This window comes from Budorcas taxicolor, chromosome 12 (assembly GCF_023091745.1).
Source record: "Budorcas taxicolor isolate Tak-1 chromosome 12, Takin1.1, whole genome shotgun sequence".
Taxonomy (NCBI): domain Eukaryota; kingdom Metazoa; phylum Chordata; class Mammalia; order Artiodactyla; family Bovidae; genus Budorcas; species Budorcas taxicolor.
Window position 1 is genome coordinate 35656988 of NC_068921.1, and position 15536 is coordinate 35672523.

Genomic DNA, 15536 nt, shown 5'->3' on the forward strand with positions numbered 1-15536 from the left:
GTTTTTTACACATTGACATTGTGGGAATTTTAAAGAGAAGTATGGCTATTAGTGATTCAGTTCATTCTTAATGAAGTCTACAGTTGTTAAATAATGTTTGAAGTAGATGCTAGTTGACACTAAGCTGTTAGGGAACGTTAATTATTAGTGAAATTATAGAAATACTATGGTGATTTCAGATTCTAAAAAGTTTTAAAAATAAGATCGGATTCCAGTGAAAATGATGTTCCATTTTCATTGACTTTTCTGTTTTCCCGTTTTCCTCTGAACTGTCATTAAATTATTACATTGCTCTTAGAGTTCCAGGAATTTTACGGTCCCCTTTTGCACAAATTTTTAGTAATACAAGTTGTCTTTAGTTTTTAGAGCCTAAAAGTCAACCTGGAGAAATAACTCCTTATTTTTACACCTCCCCTTTTGATTCTAAATCTGTGACTGTGGATGTAGAGAACCAACAGTCATTTTCTCACTTGTAGCATTGGCCCGGTTCTTCTGCACCCTCCTTTCCATAGATCATGGTGTGCCCTCCACTCTGGGGCTTCCCGTCCCCATGGGACCCAACCAGAGTGACCCTGTCCTGTCCCTCCTGCCCCCATGGGGCCCGTCCAGTGTGACCCTGTCCTGTTTCCTCCTGCACAGGCCGGGCTCTGTGAGGCCGAGCAGGAGCAGATGAGAAAGATTCTTTACCAGAAGGAGTCCAATTACAATAGGCTCAAGCGGGCCAAGATGGACAAGTCCATGTTTGTGAAGGTGAAGACCCTGGGCGTTGGCGCCTTTGGGGAAGTGTGCCTGGCCTGCAAGGTGGACACGCACGCACTGTATGCCATGAAGACCCTGAGAAAGAAGGACGTCCTGAACCGCAACCAGGTGGCTCACGTCAAGGCAGAGCGGGACATCCTGGCGGAGGCGGACAATGAATGGGTGGTCAAGCTCTACTACTCTTTCCAGGACAAGGACAGCCTGTACTTTGTGATGGACTACATCCCGGGCGGGGACATGATGAGCCTGCTCATCCGCATGGAGGTGTTCCCGGAGCACCTGGCACGCTTCTACATTGCTGAGCTGACGCTGGCTGTCGAGAGTGTTCACAGGATGGGCTTCATCCACCGGGACATCAAGCCCGACAACATTCTCATAGACCTTGACGGCCATATCAAGCTGACAGACTTCGGCCTCTGCACGGGGTTCAGGTGGACCCACAACTCCAAATACTACCAGAAAGGTACTGCCTCCATCCTCCTCTCCTCACCCCATCCTGGTTGGGTGCACCTGTCCCCATGTGATTTCATAATTTGGTGTGATACCCTTTTCTCCATGAAGAAGTACTATGATGTGTGAGGTATTTGTTTTTAAGTTAGTGGCTTCAAGTTTTACTAAAATGTTTCAAGGACAGAGGCCATAGGGTATCTTGGGGCCTGGCTGAGGAACTGTCACTGTGCCCTGTTAAATTGAACCTCCTGGCCTCCAGGGGAGCCCTCTCTTACAGCCCTCCAAGTCTCCCTACAGGTGCAGACCTGGCTGTGGGTCCAGCTTAACTGCACCTACTGTAGTTTCACTACTCAGAAAAGTGAGAAGTAGCTGGTCGTCATCTTATTTGTGGCTTGAATTCTTTTTTTTTTCTTTTATTTATTTATTTATTTTTGACTGTTGTGGGTCTTCATTGCTGTGAGTGTTTTTCTCTAATTGCCAGGAATGGGGGCGACCCTTCCTTGCAGTGCACGGGCTTTGTGGTGGGCTTCTCCTTGTGGTGGCCTCTCCGGTAGAGCATGGTCTCTGGAGCGCAGGCTCAGTTGCTCCAAAGCATGTGGGATCTTCCCGGCTAGGGTTCAAGCTTGTGTCCCCTGCATTGGCAGGTGGATTCTTAACCACTGGACCACCAGGGAAGCCCTGGCTTGAATTCTTGAACTAGTTATTTTATTACTACAGCTCAGACAGTTTTTTTTAACTCAAAATTAGTCCTATATCATTTGATTCATTCCTTTTTTTAAATTTGGCATTGAAATCATCTGTGTCCATATATTGGAAATCCTCAATCTTTTCCATGCCTATTTCAAAACATGTCTGACAAACAGGTGGTGTTAGCCTTTGAGGTGGGCCTGAAAGGTGCTGGCAATGCCACCTCACTGTCCATGAGCCTGTCTTGCCAGCCCCACACTGTCACCCAGCCCTATGCACCAGCTCACAGCCCCCAGCACAGGGCACAGCCCCTGCCATGGCTCCTGTCCTGAGGCATGTGTGTACCTCATGCTTGGGTCTGAGGCCTGGGACCACAGCCATTCTCTGAGCTGCCAGGGGACTCTTTCTCTCACTGTGTCAGGAACTGGGTCAGGTTACTTTTACTTTTGAAGCTGTAGGTTTATTGCATTGTTGAAGATTGAAAATTGATTTTGTTTTCTGTTCTCTTCTCTCCCCACCCTGCTTCTTGGGTGACAGGGAGTCACTCCCGGCAGGATAGCATGGAGCCCAGCGACCTCTGGGATGACGTGTCTAATTGCCGGTGTGGAGACCGGCTCAAGACCCTGGAGCAGAGGGCGCGGAGGCAGCACCAGCGGTGTCTGGCTCACTCCCTGGTTGGGACCCCAAACTACATCGCCCCGGAAGTGCTCCTCCGGAAAGGTATGTGCTTTGGCTCTGCACCCAAGCTGGGTGATCTTCGAGGGTCCCAGCTCCCATTGTCAGGGTCTCAGTGTCCCCATATGTCTCCCCACGGGAGCCTGAGAGTGGGGTTCTGTCAGCAGACAAACCTCCAGTGTATCCTCCTGCTCGGGAGCTGGCCCGGCGTCTCCACTTGCTCCTCCTTAGGCTGTAAGTGATAAGCTGGCTGCATGGTGGGCTTGCTCCCTAGAGCCCAGAGGAATTGTTCGAGGGTTGGGACTGGGTTCAAGGTCCTCACTGGGGCCCACCATCTTCCCTGGTCAGTGGGTGTGAGAATGCAGACCTTCCCTGTGTCTCTAGTTCTTCCCACTGGTCCAGAGGTCCCTTCGAGGTAAGCCTCAGGGGTGGGGTGCTCCAGCCCCTCCAGCAGGTGCTTGACCAGCATAAGAGGCACCTCTGATGGTCAGTTTTGGGGGTCCCCAGTGGAGGGGCAGTGTGCGTGGATCTGATTCCCTGTAAGAAACCCGAATAGAGCCAGACTGTCCTCACCTGCGGTTTCCACTGTTGGAGCCAGCAGGCTCTGTCCTCACCGTGTTTTCTGTGAGCTGTGTGCCTCACGGCAGGTTGCCAGTGTCTCAGGGACTCAAGTATAAGGGCAGTGTATGTCCAGAGGTTGTTGGGCGTGTTGACCTCACTGCCCAGTACAGGCCGCCTTCTCTGTCCTTTCAAAGTGGGGGTGGGTGCTGGTCTGCAAGGAGGTTCACTGGTCTCCTTCAACCCTCTCATGGGCAGCAGCCCAGCAGAGCCTCCAAGGCCTAGCAGATAGGGGCCGCAGGTCACACTTAGCAAGAATTCGGTGACAGTGAGACCAGAGCGGGGCTCGGACTGGGATGTGGGACAGAATGAAAGATCAGCCTTCTCTGAAACCCCTACAAGGCCGTCCTGCAAGGGGTGAGGAGCCTGGCTACCTCCGCGCCCACAAGGGGCAGGGCAGAGGCAGCCATTACCTTTGCCACAGTTTCCTTCCCTCTTGTCCCAAAAGCTCCCCAGGGAGCCTCGGCACTGGCCTCACCTGACCTCCGGTCACAGCGTTTGTGCTTTTTAGTTTCTACATTTTTTTTTTTTGGCCGCATCGCAGTCTGTGTAATCTTAGCTCTCTTGACTAGGGGTTCAGCCTGTGCCAGGAGCACAGCCCTAACCACCAGACCGCTGGGGAAGTCCCTAGTTTCTACGTTAATTTGTGTCTGTGTCCTTTACGAACTTAAATTCCTGGTTTAGTATTGTTATTAACAATAACAGTAACTTTTTAAATTTAAGAGATCTGTTATTATAAGAGGATCCTGTGTTTATCATAAATGCTGTAAAATCAGAAAACACTCGTGCCCACACTCCTGCCACGTGGAGACTGTGACCTTCGGTAGCATTTTTCCAGCTGTCTGTTCCGGGCCCCTGTGCAGGAAGCAGTGACGTCACGCGTGCGCCGCGGAGGCGGGAGGCGGGGCGTGACACGCGAGCCGGTGACGCCCGGCAGCTCTTTCCCGCCTGTGCTGTGGGCCGCTTTCTCGGTGACCAGAGCCACGCTCTCAGCGCGTCTGAGGCCGCGGCGCGGGTGTGGCCTGAGCCCCGCTGTCTTTCAGGTTACACCCAGCTCTGCGACTGGTGGAGTGTCGGCGTGATTCTCTTCGAGATGCTGGTGGGGCAGCCGCCGTTCCTGGCGCCGACGCCCACGGAGACCCAGTTGAAGGTAATGGGGCGCGCGGGCCTCTGAGGAGCCCTGGGGTCTCTGGCTGACACTAGGCCTTTTGTTCTGTGTAGTGCAGGAATGTCAGCTGTATGAAGTGAGGAGTTTTCAGGTATTTTTGTTACTTCCTGTTAGGTTTTTTAATCTGAGTGAGTCAAGGCCCAAGGTCAGAGCTGAGCTGTGATGTTACGTGTGAACCTGAACGCGAGGGAGGCACCGTGGCCGCACGTCTGGGCTGGCGGGCAGAGCCCGGTCTGAACGGCATGGCCTTGAGGAGACGAGTTGGTTGGTTTGGACGTTATGTCTGTACTCTAGGCATAATAAAAGAGCTGCGGGCCCAGCCACTTAAACGCACATTTGCAGTGTTTCAGCTAATCCTGTCAAGTAATAATACTCAATAGTCAATTTTAGAGTGGTGGCCTTTTACTCTCGGGAGCGATTAATTTCATTTCTTAAAGATTGAGTAGAGAATCTGATGAAACCTTTGAAACGTCTCAGAACAGTGCTCTTGTAACACTGACTATTCTAGGACGTATTCACACACCTGAGTCCGTGGTAGACCCGGAAATGTTAGTAATAGTTACTATGATGGCCTTTTGAAAAAATCCTCAGTTAAGGCCCTGTTTCTTTCCAGTAAAAATGAAATTGGAACTTGGTTATCTATATCCTAATTGAATTGATGAAATAGTTACTAATTTTTTTCTAGTTAGTAATTTGCCAGCATGATAATCACCCATTAAAATTGTGATGAATTTTACCATTTTAACTACACTTTATAGTACAATCAGTGGCATTAAGTACATTCACTACTACTTATTTCCGGCCATTTTCACCATCCCAAGCAGAACTTCACCCACTAAATGATAATTCCATCTTTCCCTCCCCTTTGCTCCTGTAACCACTCTTCTACTTTCTGTCTCTATGAATTGCCTATTATTAGGGACTTCATATGGAGAAGGCAATGGCACCCCACTCCAGTACTCTTGCCTGGAAAATCCCATGGATGGAGGAGCCTGGTGGGCTACAGTCCATGGGGTCGCTAAGAGTCGGACAAGACTGAGTGACTTCACTTTCACTTTTCACTTTCATACATTGGAGAAGGAAATGGCACCCCACTCCAGTGTTCTTGCCTGGAGAATCCCAGGGACGGGGGAGCCTGGTGGTCTGCCGTCTGTGGGGTCACACAGAGTCAGACATGACTGAAGTGACTTAGCAGCAGCAGCAGGGACTTCACATAAGTGGAATCATATAGTATTTTTCCTTTTGTGACTGACTGACTTCATCAGCATAACGTCCTCAAGGTTCATCCCTGTTGGAACCTGTGTCAGAATGTCCTTCCTTTCTAAGGCTAAATACTGCTATATTGTATGTAATATTGAATAATAAATACTCCACTGTATGCAAATAACATTCCATTTTCTTTATCCATCATCTGGCAGTTAACGTTTTGGTTGTTTCCACCTTTTGGGCTCTTGTGAGTAGCGCTGCTCTGCACATAAGTATGTATGTAAATATCTGTTTGCTCCCTGCATTCAGTTCCTTTGGATATATACCCAGGAGTGGAATTGCTGGGTCATAGGATCATTGTGTGTTGAAACTTCTTGAGGAACCTCCATACTGTTTCCATATGACTGCACCATTTTACATTCCCACCAGCAGAATACTGAAGCTCCTATTTCTCCATATCCTAGCCAACATTTATTATGATTAGTTTTATAGCTATCCTAGTGGGTGTGAGGTGGTGCCAGTTGCATTGTGATTTTGATTTGCATTTCCCTGATGTTCAAATGATGTTGAATTTCTTTTCATATGTGGGCATATGTAGATACCTTCTTTGGAGAAATGTCTATTCAAATCCTTTGCCCTTTTTTAATTAGGTTGTTTGGGTTTTTGTTGTTGAGTTGTAGTTTTTTATGTATTCTGCTTATTAATTCCTTATCAGATGTATACTTTACAAATAAATTCTCCCTTTCCATAAGTTTGTCTTTTCACTCTGTTGATAGGGTCCTTTGATGTACAAAAGTTTTAAATTTTGATGAAGACTTTTATGTGTTTTTTTCTTTTATTGCCTGTGCTTTTAGGTATCATATCCAGGAAGTCATTGCCAAATTGAATGTCACGAAGATTTTTTTTTTAATATATATATATTTTTTATTTTATTTGCTGCATTGGGTCTCAGTTACAGCATGTGGGATTTAGTTTCCTCACCAGGGATTGAACCTGGGCCCCCTCCATTGGGAGTACAGTCTTAGCCACTGGACCACCGGGGATGTCCCTCATGAAGATTTTTGCTTTATGTTTTTTTCTTTTGAGTTTTATATCTGTGTTGTGCATGTGCACTGTTGTGTCCGACCCTTTGTGACCCCACGGACTGTAGCCCACCAGGCTCCTCTGTTTATGGGATTTCCCAGGAAGGAATACTGGAGTAGGTTGCCATGTCCTCCTCCAGGGGATCTTCCCAACCCAGGGATCAGACCTGTGTCTCCTGCATTGCAGGCAGATTCTTTATTGATAGGCCACTGGGGAAGCCCACACCAGCCCTTGCACCTCCGCACAACTCCCAGTTACATTGACCTTACTTTGTTCTGACTCTAGGAGCAAATAAGCCCTTAGCAGAGCATCCGGATGGCTGGTTTGTGTTGTTGATCACTGCTGTCTGGGGGTGGCTCCCTTACCCTGTGCCTCAGACTGTGGGCTCCTGCTGAAACCACACTGGCCATTTGTAGCTGCCTCAGATCCTTCTATGTCTGTTTGGTTCTCCTATTGTGAAACTATCAAAATCTTTTTAAAATTAAAGTTATTTTTATTGAAGTATAATTGATTTACAGTATTAGTTTCAAGTGTAGAGCAAAGTGATGCAGATTATATTTTCAGATTCTTTTCCATTATAGGTTATTGTGTGATACTGAATATAATTCTCTATGCTATCCAGTCAGCCATTGTTACCTGTTTTATGTATGGTATTGTGTATCTGTTAATCTCATAGTCCTCTAATTTGTTCCTCCTTCCCTCCCTCTCCCCTTTGCTAACCATAACTTTGTTTTCTATGTGTGTGAGTCTATTTCTGTTTTGTAAATAAGTTCATTTTGTGTTTTAGATGCCACTATAAGCTATATATATAGTATTTGTCTTCCTAGTTCTCTTAGTATGACAGTCTCTTAAGTTCATCTGTGTTGCTGCAAATGGCATTATTTTGTTCTTTTTTATTGCTGAGTAGGATTCTATTGTATATATAGACTACATTTTTTATCAGTTCATCTGTTGATGGACATTTAGTTTGCTTCTTGGCTATTTTAAATAGTGCTGCTATAAACACAGGGGTGCATGTATCTTTTTAAATTAGAGTTTTGTCTGTATTTATGCCCAGGAGTGAGATTGCTTGGTCATATGCTAACTCTAATTTTAGTTTTTTAAGGAACCTCTGTACTGTTCTCCCGGAGAAGGCAATGGCACCCCACTCCAGTACTCTTGCCTGGAAAATCCCATGGATGGAGGAGCCTGGTAGGCTGCAGTCCATGGGGTCGCCAAGAGTCGGACACAACTGAGCGACTTCACTTTCACTTTTCACTTTCATGGACTGGAGAAGGAAATGGCAACCCACTCCAGTGTTCTTGCCTGGAGAATTCCAGGGATGGCGGAGCCTGGTCGGCTGCCATCTGTGGGGTCGCACAGAGTTGGACACGACTGAAGCAACTTAGCAGCAGCAGCAGCAGCAGCATACTGTCCTCCAGAGTGGTGCACCAGTTTACATCTCCACCAACAATGTAGGGAGTTCCCTTTTCTCCATACACCCTCTTCAGCCTTTATTATTTGTTGGCTTTTTGATGATGGTCATTCTGACTTGTGTGAGATGATATCTCATTGTGGTTTTGATTTGCATTCCCCTAATGATTAGTGATGTTGAGAAACAATCGTGTTCTTTAACACCCTGTCCCATAAAGGCCCTCTTTGGCCTCAAGAGTGAGGAGGAAGGAACACTGGGTGTGTTGTCCCTGCAGGTGATTAACTGGGAGAGCACGCTGCACATCCCTGCACAGGTGGAGCTGAGCCCTGAGGCCCGGGACCTCATCGCCAAGCTGTGCTGTGCAGCTGAGCACCGGTTAGGCCGCAACGGGGCCGATGATCTGAAGGCCCACCCGTTCCTGGGCGCCATCGACTTCTCCAGTGACATCCGGAGGCAGCCGGCCCCCTATGTGCCTACCATCAGCCACCCCATGGACACATCCAACTTTGACCCAGTGGATGAGGAGGGCCCCTGGCAGGACGGCAGTGAGGACAGCTCCAAAGCCTGGGACGCGCTGGGCCCTGCGGGCAGCCGGCACCCGGAGCATGCCTTTTACGAGTTCACCTTCCGGAGGTTCTTCGATGACAATGGCCACCCGTTCCGGTGCCCCAAGCCTGCAGTGGCTGAAGCCGTGACCGAGGCTGAGCAGCCGGCTTTGGTGGGTCCGGCCCTGGGGGCGCAGGCCGGGGGCTGCCAGCCCGTGTACGTGTAGACTGGTGGACGGGGAGGTCAGCCCGTCAGGTCAGTTGGCCGGTTGCCCCTCAAAGTCTAGCCTGCACCCAAAACCAAAGCGAAAAAACTTCTGAAAGAGGACTCACCTCTGAGGTCTGCATCTCCAGGTTCTGGTGGATGGCAGGAGGTGTCAGCGCAGCCTGGAATTAGCTTTGAGGACCTTCACGACATTAAAACAATATTTTTTAAATCAATACAGTAGAAAGAGCACTTATTTTGTTTATAGCCATTTTTCTTATTAAATTATAGGGATTAATTTTGACAAATCATGCTGCTGTTATTTTCTACATTTGTATTTTATCCACAGCACTTACTCACATTAGGGAAAGACATAAAGATTGAAGAACATGTGATAAGAAATCTCTGTGCAATAATGTTAAAAAACAAAACACTGTCCTGATGTTACTGATACCATTTTATTCACACAACGGTTTTTGTTTTATATTTTTCCCACATTTCAAAATTGTGATATATGTTAAGAGCTGCTTTTGTTGTTTTGTTCTGTTCGCTTTTTGCATATTATAGCATCATAGGAAGTGTGAGCAGTTGGTCATGCGGGTGTGACTTCAGACATCAGGTATGGAGAGAGCATGAACAGGGTTTTTCTATTATTAATATAACGTGACCGTGTCTTGCCATTCACAGCAGGTTCTGTGAATACGTTTTTACTGAGTGTCTTTGGATGAGTCGTTCTGGACAGTGCTGATGCCGCGTCGTGAGTGACTTCCTCGCTGTGACTGCACCCCCCTCCTCTCTCATTGCAGAAATGCACGTGTTTCTGAGAGATGATGTGAGTGTATGTGTTGTGGGTGTGCTTGGATTCTTTGAGGGGGCAAAGACATTTGTCCTACACTAAACTTGTGTACATCAAAAGGGATTCACTTAGCTCTGCCAAAAAAAGTAAGTTAGCCATGGATCTCTGTCTGTCTTGCCAGTCAGGATGCTGTCCTGTGGCCCAGCCGACACGGGGGGCCAGAGCCCCACCCTGCAGACCTGTGCAGAGTTCTCTCTGCAGTGCTTTTAGTGTGCTTTGAAGGATCCAACTAAACTCAGTTTTAAAAGCACATTTTTCTAATCTTTGTGAAACAGCAAGGACTATTCAAAGTGATGTTGGAGGGGAAAAAAAAGATGATTAAGCCATACATATTTTCTTAGGAGTATAGATGTATATATAACTGTATAGATAAACACACAAAATATTCCTATTTCAAATTAGTATGATTCCTATTTAAAGTGATTTATATTTGAATAAAAAGTTAAATTTCTTTTTTGCTTTTTAAAAACCTGATGCATCATATTTTTTGTTATATTCACATATTTTTCCTTGAGGTTTTTAGCATAATGTGTCCATTACTTAGTGTATCTCTAGGCAGCAACACTCACATGTCTGTGGATGTCTAAACTGAAGAAGAAGATTCCTGTGTACTGGTTTACATGCGTATGAGTGGCAGGTTCTGAGTCTGCTGTGCTGTGTCGTGACTGTCAGTGTTTCTCTAGTTTTGCAGTAACACCGTGTTGTTATTTACACTCTTACAGCCTTCATGTGGTAGGTTCTTTCTCAGGAACTCAATTTAACTATTATTTATTGATATATCATTGCCTTTGAAAAGCTTCTACTGGCACAATTTATTATTAAAAGTTTGAATCCAAATCCCTAGGTGTCAAATTTTATTGAAATTCGTAAGTTCTTGTCTGTCTCGTGTGCTTTCCCCATGATTCAAACACAGCGGGGGCTGCCATTGCAAGGGAGAAGAGCTCTTGTCTTGGTTTGGTCTGGGATTTGGAGATTGGGTTTCATGTCACAGCACAGGGTCCAAGTCCGGGTGCGGTTCTGCGATCAGCTTTCTTTTCTTCCTGAAGGTGGTGATGGGTGTTTGGTGTTAGATTGCTGAGTGGGGTCGGTGGGCTGTCAGATAGATCTTGAGTGGGAGCTGATTGCCCTGCTCAAGACAGTCACACTGACAGTACAAGGATAACACCCTACCTTTGCTTCAGAATGGTCAATGGTATTAAAAGCTCCAGAAGCTGTCAACATTTGATTCTGAATTGTTCTTTTGAAAGGTGCAGTCATGTGGTCACCACTGGGGGGTGCAGAGTTTTCTGGTCTGATTGGCTGGAGTGGAGCAGTTATTGCCCATTTGCCCCTCTCCTTTGGCGGGAGTGCCAGGGAGTTGGGCTTTTTGACATTTCCAGGTTGCGGGCTTCAGCTCCAAATCTGGAACATGGAGGCAAAGAGAACTTAGTGCTGTGTAGTCCTAAGGCCCAACTTTCCTTTCAAGGTCTTCTGTTTTGTATACAATGTCCAGGAGTTTTAGAAGAAAAGTGTGTGTCGAAGTGGGTTTCAGTTTCAGTTTTACCTAATGAAGATTCACAGCTCACTTCCTCAGTCACACCAGCCCCGTGTCTCAAGCTCATTGCCACATGTAGCCAGGATCCATGTTGGACAGCTGGGGTCTGAGAAGGGTCCTCTGGCTCTGCATTAATCCTTGCGCTGACATCTGGCAGAATCAGGGGACTAGTGTGAGCAGTTGGGCTTCATCTTTTTCTCCTGTGTCATTCACACTTGGGCAGTGAAGAAGCAGGTCCTCTGACCATCCAGAGTCCAGCACTGCCTTCCAGTCAGCAGCATCTCACCCTTTGCCTTTCCTGCTTGCTGCTCCAAACACGGACCCTCCTAAAATCACCAGTTTCTGGCCTTCTTAAGCTGGTGACTAGTGTCTTTGAAAGGATCATAGTAGCTTGTAGATACAGGACTGAGAGAAGCCTGCCTCCCTGTGCCCCACTGCAGTAGAAGCCAGAGTCTTGACAACTGGACCGCCTGGGAAAGAGTCTCTGTCTATCTCTTGCCATCTCCTGATCCCCAGCCTCGCTTATGTCTTCTGTGTTATTTTTTCTGGCAATTCCATTATATGACTAATGGACTTTTTTTTTTTTTTGGCTGTGCTGGGGTCTCAGTTGCGGTGTGTGGAATCTTGTTAGTCATGGCATGTGAGCTCTTAGTTGTGGTACGTGGGATCTAGTTCCCCGATCAGGGATTGAACCCAGGCCTCCTGCATTGGGAGCACTGGATCTCTGGGAAGTCCCATGGGTATATTTTTAGATTGAAAGGACCTGTGCAAGGAGATCCAACCAGTCAATTCTAAAGGAGATCAGTCCTGGGTGTTCTTTGGAAGGACTGATGCTAAAGCTGAAACTCCAATATTTTGGCCACCTCATGCGAAGAGTTGACTCATTGGAAAAGACTGATGCTGGGAGGGATTGGGGGCAGGAGCAGAAGGGGATGACAGAGGATGAGATGGTTGGGTGGCATCACCGACTAGCTGGACATGAGTTTGGGTGAACTCCAGGAGTTGGTGATGGACAGGGAGGCCTGGCGTGCTGCAATTTATGGGGTCGCAAAGAGTTGGACACGACTGAGCAACTGAATTGAACTGAAGTACACAGAACTAATGGGTAAAAATAGACCCATACAAATAAATGTACGTCATCAGAAAATTCAAGAATGTTTGGAACAAAGAGAAAAGAGAAAATATCTTATAGAAAACAGTTCATATACAAAGGATCAAGAATCAGAACCCAAAAAAAAGAATCAGAATGGCTTTGAAGGTAACACCAATTCTCAACACTAGAGGATGACGGAACAAGGCCTTCAAATTGTGTGAAAAGAAGGAAATAGCAACCCTCTCCAGTGGAAAATCCCACAGTCAGAGGAACCTGGTGGGCTAGAGTCCATGGAGTCACAAAGCGTTGGACATGATTGAGCGACTGAGCACACAATTGTTTTCAATCCAGACAAGTCATTAGTTGAGTATGAGGGTAGAATAAAGACATTTCAGACATTAAAGAATTCAGAATATTTTCTTCCCATATACTTTCCCAGAAAGCTGGAGGCAGACACAGGCTCCAAGAAACGGATCCAACAAACGGGAGGCGAGGGGGGTTCCTGGGAGCTGTTGGGGGTCCCAAAGGACAGCTGTGTCCCAGGTGGGGGGGAGGGGTGGGCTGCTAGCTCAGATCCTCGGTCAGAGGGTGTGGGAGACGACCTTTGCCGGAAAGAGGTAATTTACCTGCCTTAGAGGAGATGGGTACTTGGAGAACAGTTTGGGATTGGATTTTTGAGGAGGATATAAAAAAAGTCAATGGAAAACACAAGCCAATGATTAATTCAGTATACAGAAAAATACTTCAACAGGGATCATAAGTTTAATATAAATGCTTCACCTAAAAAGCTAGATGAAAACAGAAAAATTTCTTTACCATCATGAGGAAGAATAGGATAGAACAGAACACTGAAAACACTAAAAGTAAAGGAAAATACATTTGGCTTCATAAAAATTAAAACTTCCCACTCTTTAAAAGTCACCATTACATGGAGTAGGAGATGGCAACCCACTACAATATTCTTGCCTGGAAAATTACATGGACGGAGGAGCCTGATGGGCTATACAGTCCAAGGAGTCACAAAAGAGTTGGAATGACTTAGTGACTGAGCCCAGATACACATGATGTATAATATAATTTTTACTGCTATGTAAAGCAAATAAGGGCTTCTCTGATAACCTTAGTTGGTAAAGAATCCGCATGCCTTGCAGGAGACCCTGATTTGATTCCTGGATCGGGAAGATCTGGAGAAGAGAAAGGCTACCCACCCCAGTATTCTAGCCTAGAGAATTCCTTGGACTGTACAGTCTTTGGGGTTGCAAAGAGTCAGACACGACTGAGCAACTTTCAGAGCAAATATCTTTTTCAAAATAATAAAAGTCACCATTACGAAAATGGATGAATATTATCTGTGCACAGATCTGACAGAGGACTCGTATCCAGATTGTATTCTTGTAAAGCAGTACCTTTTTTGAGTTTTTCATCTTGGCATGATGTACTTCCTGTTGTTACAGAAGATGAGAATTTAGTTCCTTTTAAGCCCTCTTCCCCCCTTCCCAGTCCTGTCCTTCCCACTCCCGTCTTCCTGATACACATTGTCAGACTTTTGGTAAAGTTGATAGTTAGCACGTTACTCAGTTCAGTTCAGTTCAGTTCAGTTGCTCAGTCGTGTCCAACTCTTTGTGATCCCATGGACTGCAGCACGCCAGGCCTCCCTGTCCATCACCAACTCCTGGAATTTACCCAAACTCATGTCCATTGAGTTGGTGATGCCATCCAACCATCTCATCCTCTGTCGTCCCCTTCTCCTCCCACCTTCAATCTTCGCTAGCATCAGGGTCTTTTCCAATGAGTCAGTTCTTCGCATCAGGTAGCCAAAGTACTGGAGCTTCAGCTTCAACATCAGTCCTTCCAGTGAACACTCAGGACTGATCTCCTTTAGGATGGACTGGTTGGATCTCCTTGCAGTCCAAGAGACTCTCAAGAGTCTTTTCCTGTGCCACAGTTCAAAAGCATCAATTCTTTGGCGCTCAGCTTTCTTTATGGTCCAACTCTCACATCCATACATGACTATTGGAAAAACCATAGCCTTGATTAGATGGACCTTTGTTGGCAAAGCAATGTCTCTGCTTTTTAATGTGCTGTCTAGGTTGGTCATAACTTTCCTTCTTACTACAACTATGTAAATGTTATCCCCAGTGAACCACACTATTTCTATAATCATTTTCCATCTTGGAGATTTTAAGAAGGCTTTAGTACTTGGAATGAAAAATACTTAAAGGCCAGGAAAAGAAAATAAAATTAACCTAAATACAGCTGCAGGGTTTTTTCCTAATTAATTAGTTGTCTGTTCCCGTGCCCCTGGCCCCCCAGAATTTTGACCTTAAAGAGCTGATGAATTGGAGATGAAAGCTTCAGTTCAAGGCAGAGGTGGCCCCAGGTGCCATCTCAAGCAGCTTGGGAATTTTCTGTTGAGGTGCTTAGCTGTTTGGGTCAGTGGGGTTCACACCCGGAGACTTCAGAACTCTCTCTGTGGGCATTGGCTGCTCTGCTCTGATCTTCCACAAATAACTTAATGAGATCATCTGAATTGTCTTAAGCCAATTTGCTTTGCATGTTTCTCTTCGGACTGTATAATTTATACTAAATAAACACGTAAATGTTGCAAGTCTTACTTCTTCACAGCAAGAGGTTACATGGTCACAGCTGAAGCAAAATCAGACACTATTATAGTGAAAATATATGTAGGAATCCCTTCTGCAAATATGTTTGGTGACTTGCTTTCCTTTACTCTGGAATATGTAGTACATACAGAATAGACCCACCCATGCCTAATCCAATCTTAATTTATCCTGAATTCTGTACAGTATTTTCGTCCAGAAAGTACCACAGATTCTCTGAGTTCCAAGTCCAACCGACAGACAGCAGAGGGAGCTGGTGATGTGCTTTTGCAAGTTAAGATCTGCACTCACTTTAAGATCTGCACTCACAGAATGTCCTTTCTAGGGAGAGGAAAGTAGGGAGGAATTCTTATTAAACCACCCACAAATTGCATTGTTTTTCTTTCACGTTTTATAGTTGAAGTCTTGTTGATTGACAGTTTTGTGCTAATTTCTGCTGTATGGCAAAGAGACTTACACGTATACTTTTTTTTTTTTTTCTTTTTTTGGGCCACACCACAAGGCTTGTGGATATTTAGTTCCCCGATCAGGGATTGAACCCAATTCCCCTTGCAGTGGAAGTGCAGGGTCTTAATCACTGGACCACTAGGGAGGTCCCTATGTATAAAAATACTGAAATACT

General features: G+C 46.0%; 1 protein-coding gene across 1 annotated transcript in view; it reads left to right on the top strand.

The window, feature by feature from the left end:
* LATS2 (large tumor suppressor kinase 2) overlaps positions 1-10035 on the top strand; it is a 33893-nt gene extending 23858 nt beyond the window's left edge. The window contains exons 5-8 of the mRNA XM_052649921.1: positions 640-1222; positions 2434-2616; positions 4233-4339; positions 8335-10035. Of these exons, the coding sequence (XP_052505881.1) occupies positions 640-1222; positions 2434-2616; positions 4233-4339; positions 8335-8832 (1371 nt within the window). The 3' untranslated portion in view covers positions 8833-10035. The remainder of the gene's footprint in view (positions 1-639; positions 1223-2433; positions 2617-4232; positions 4340-8334) is intronic.
* Positions 10036-15536: the final 5501 nt, after the last annotated feature.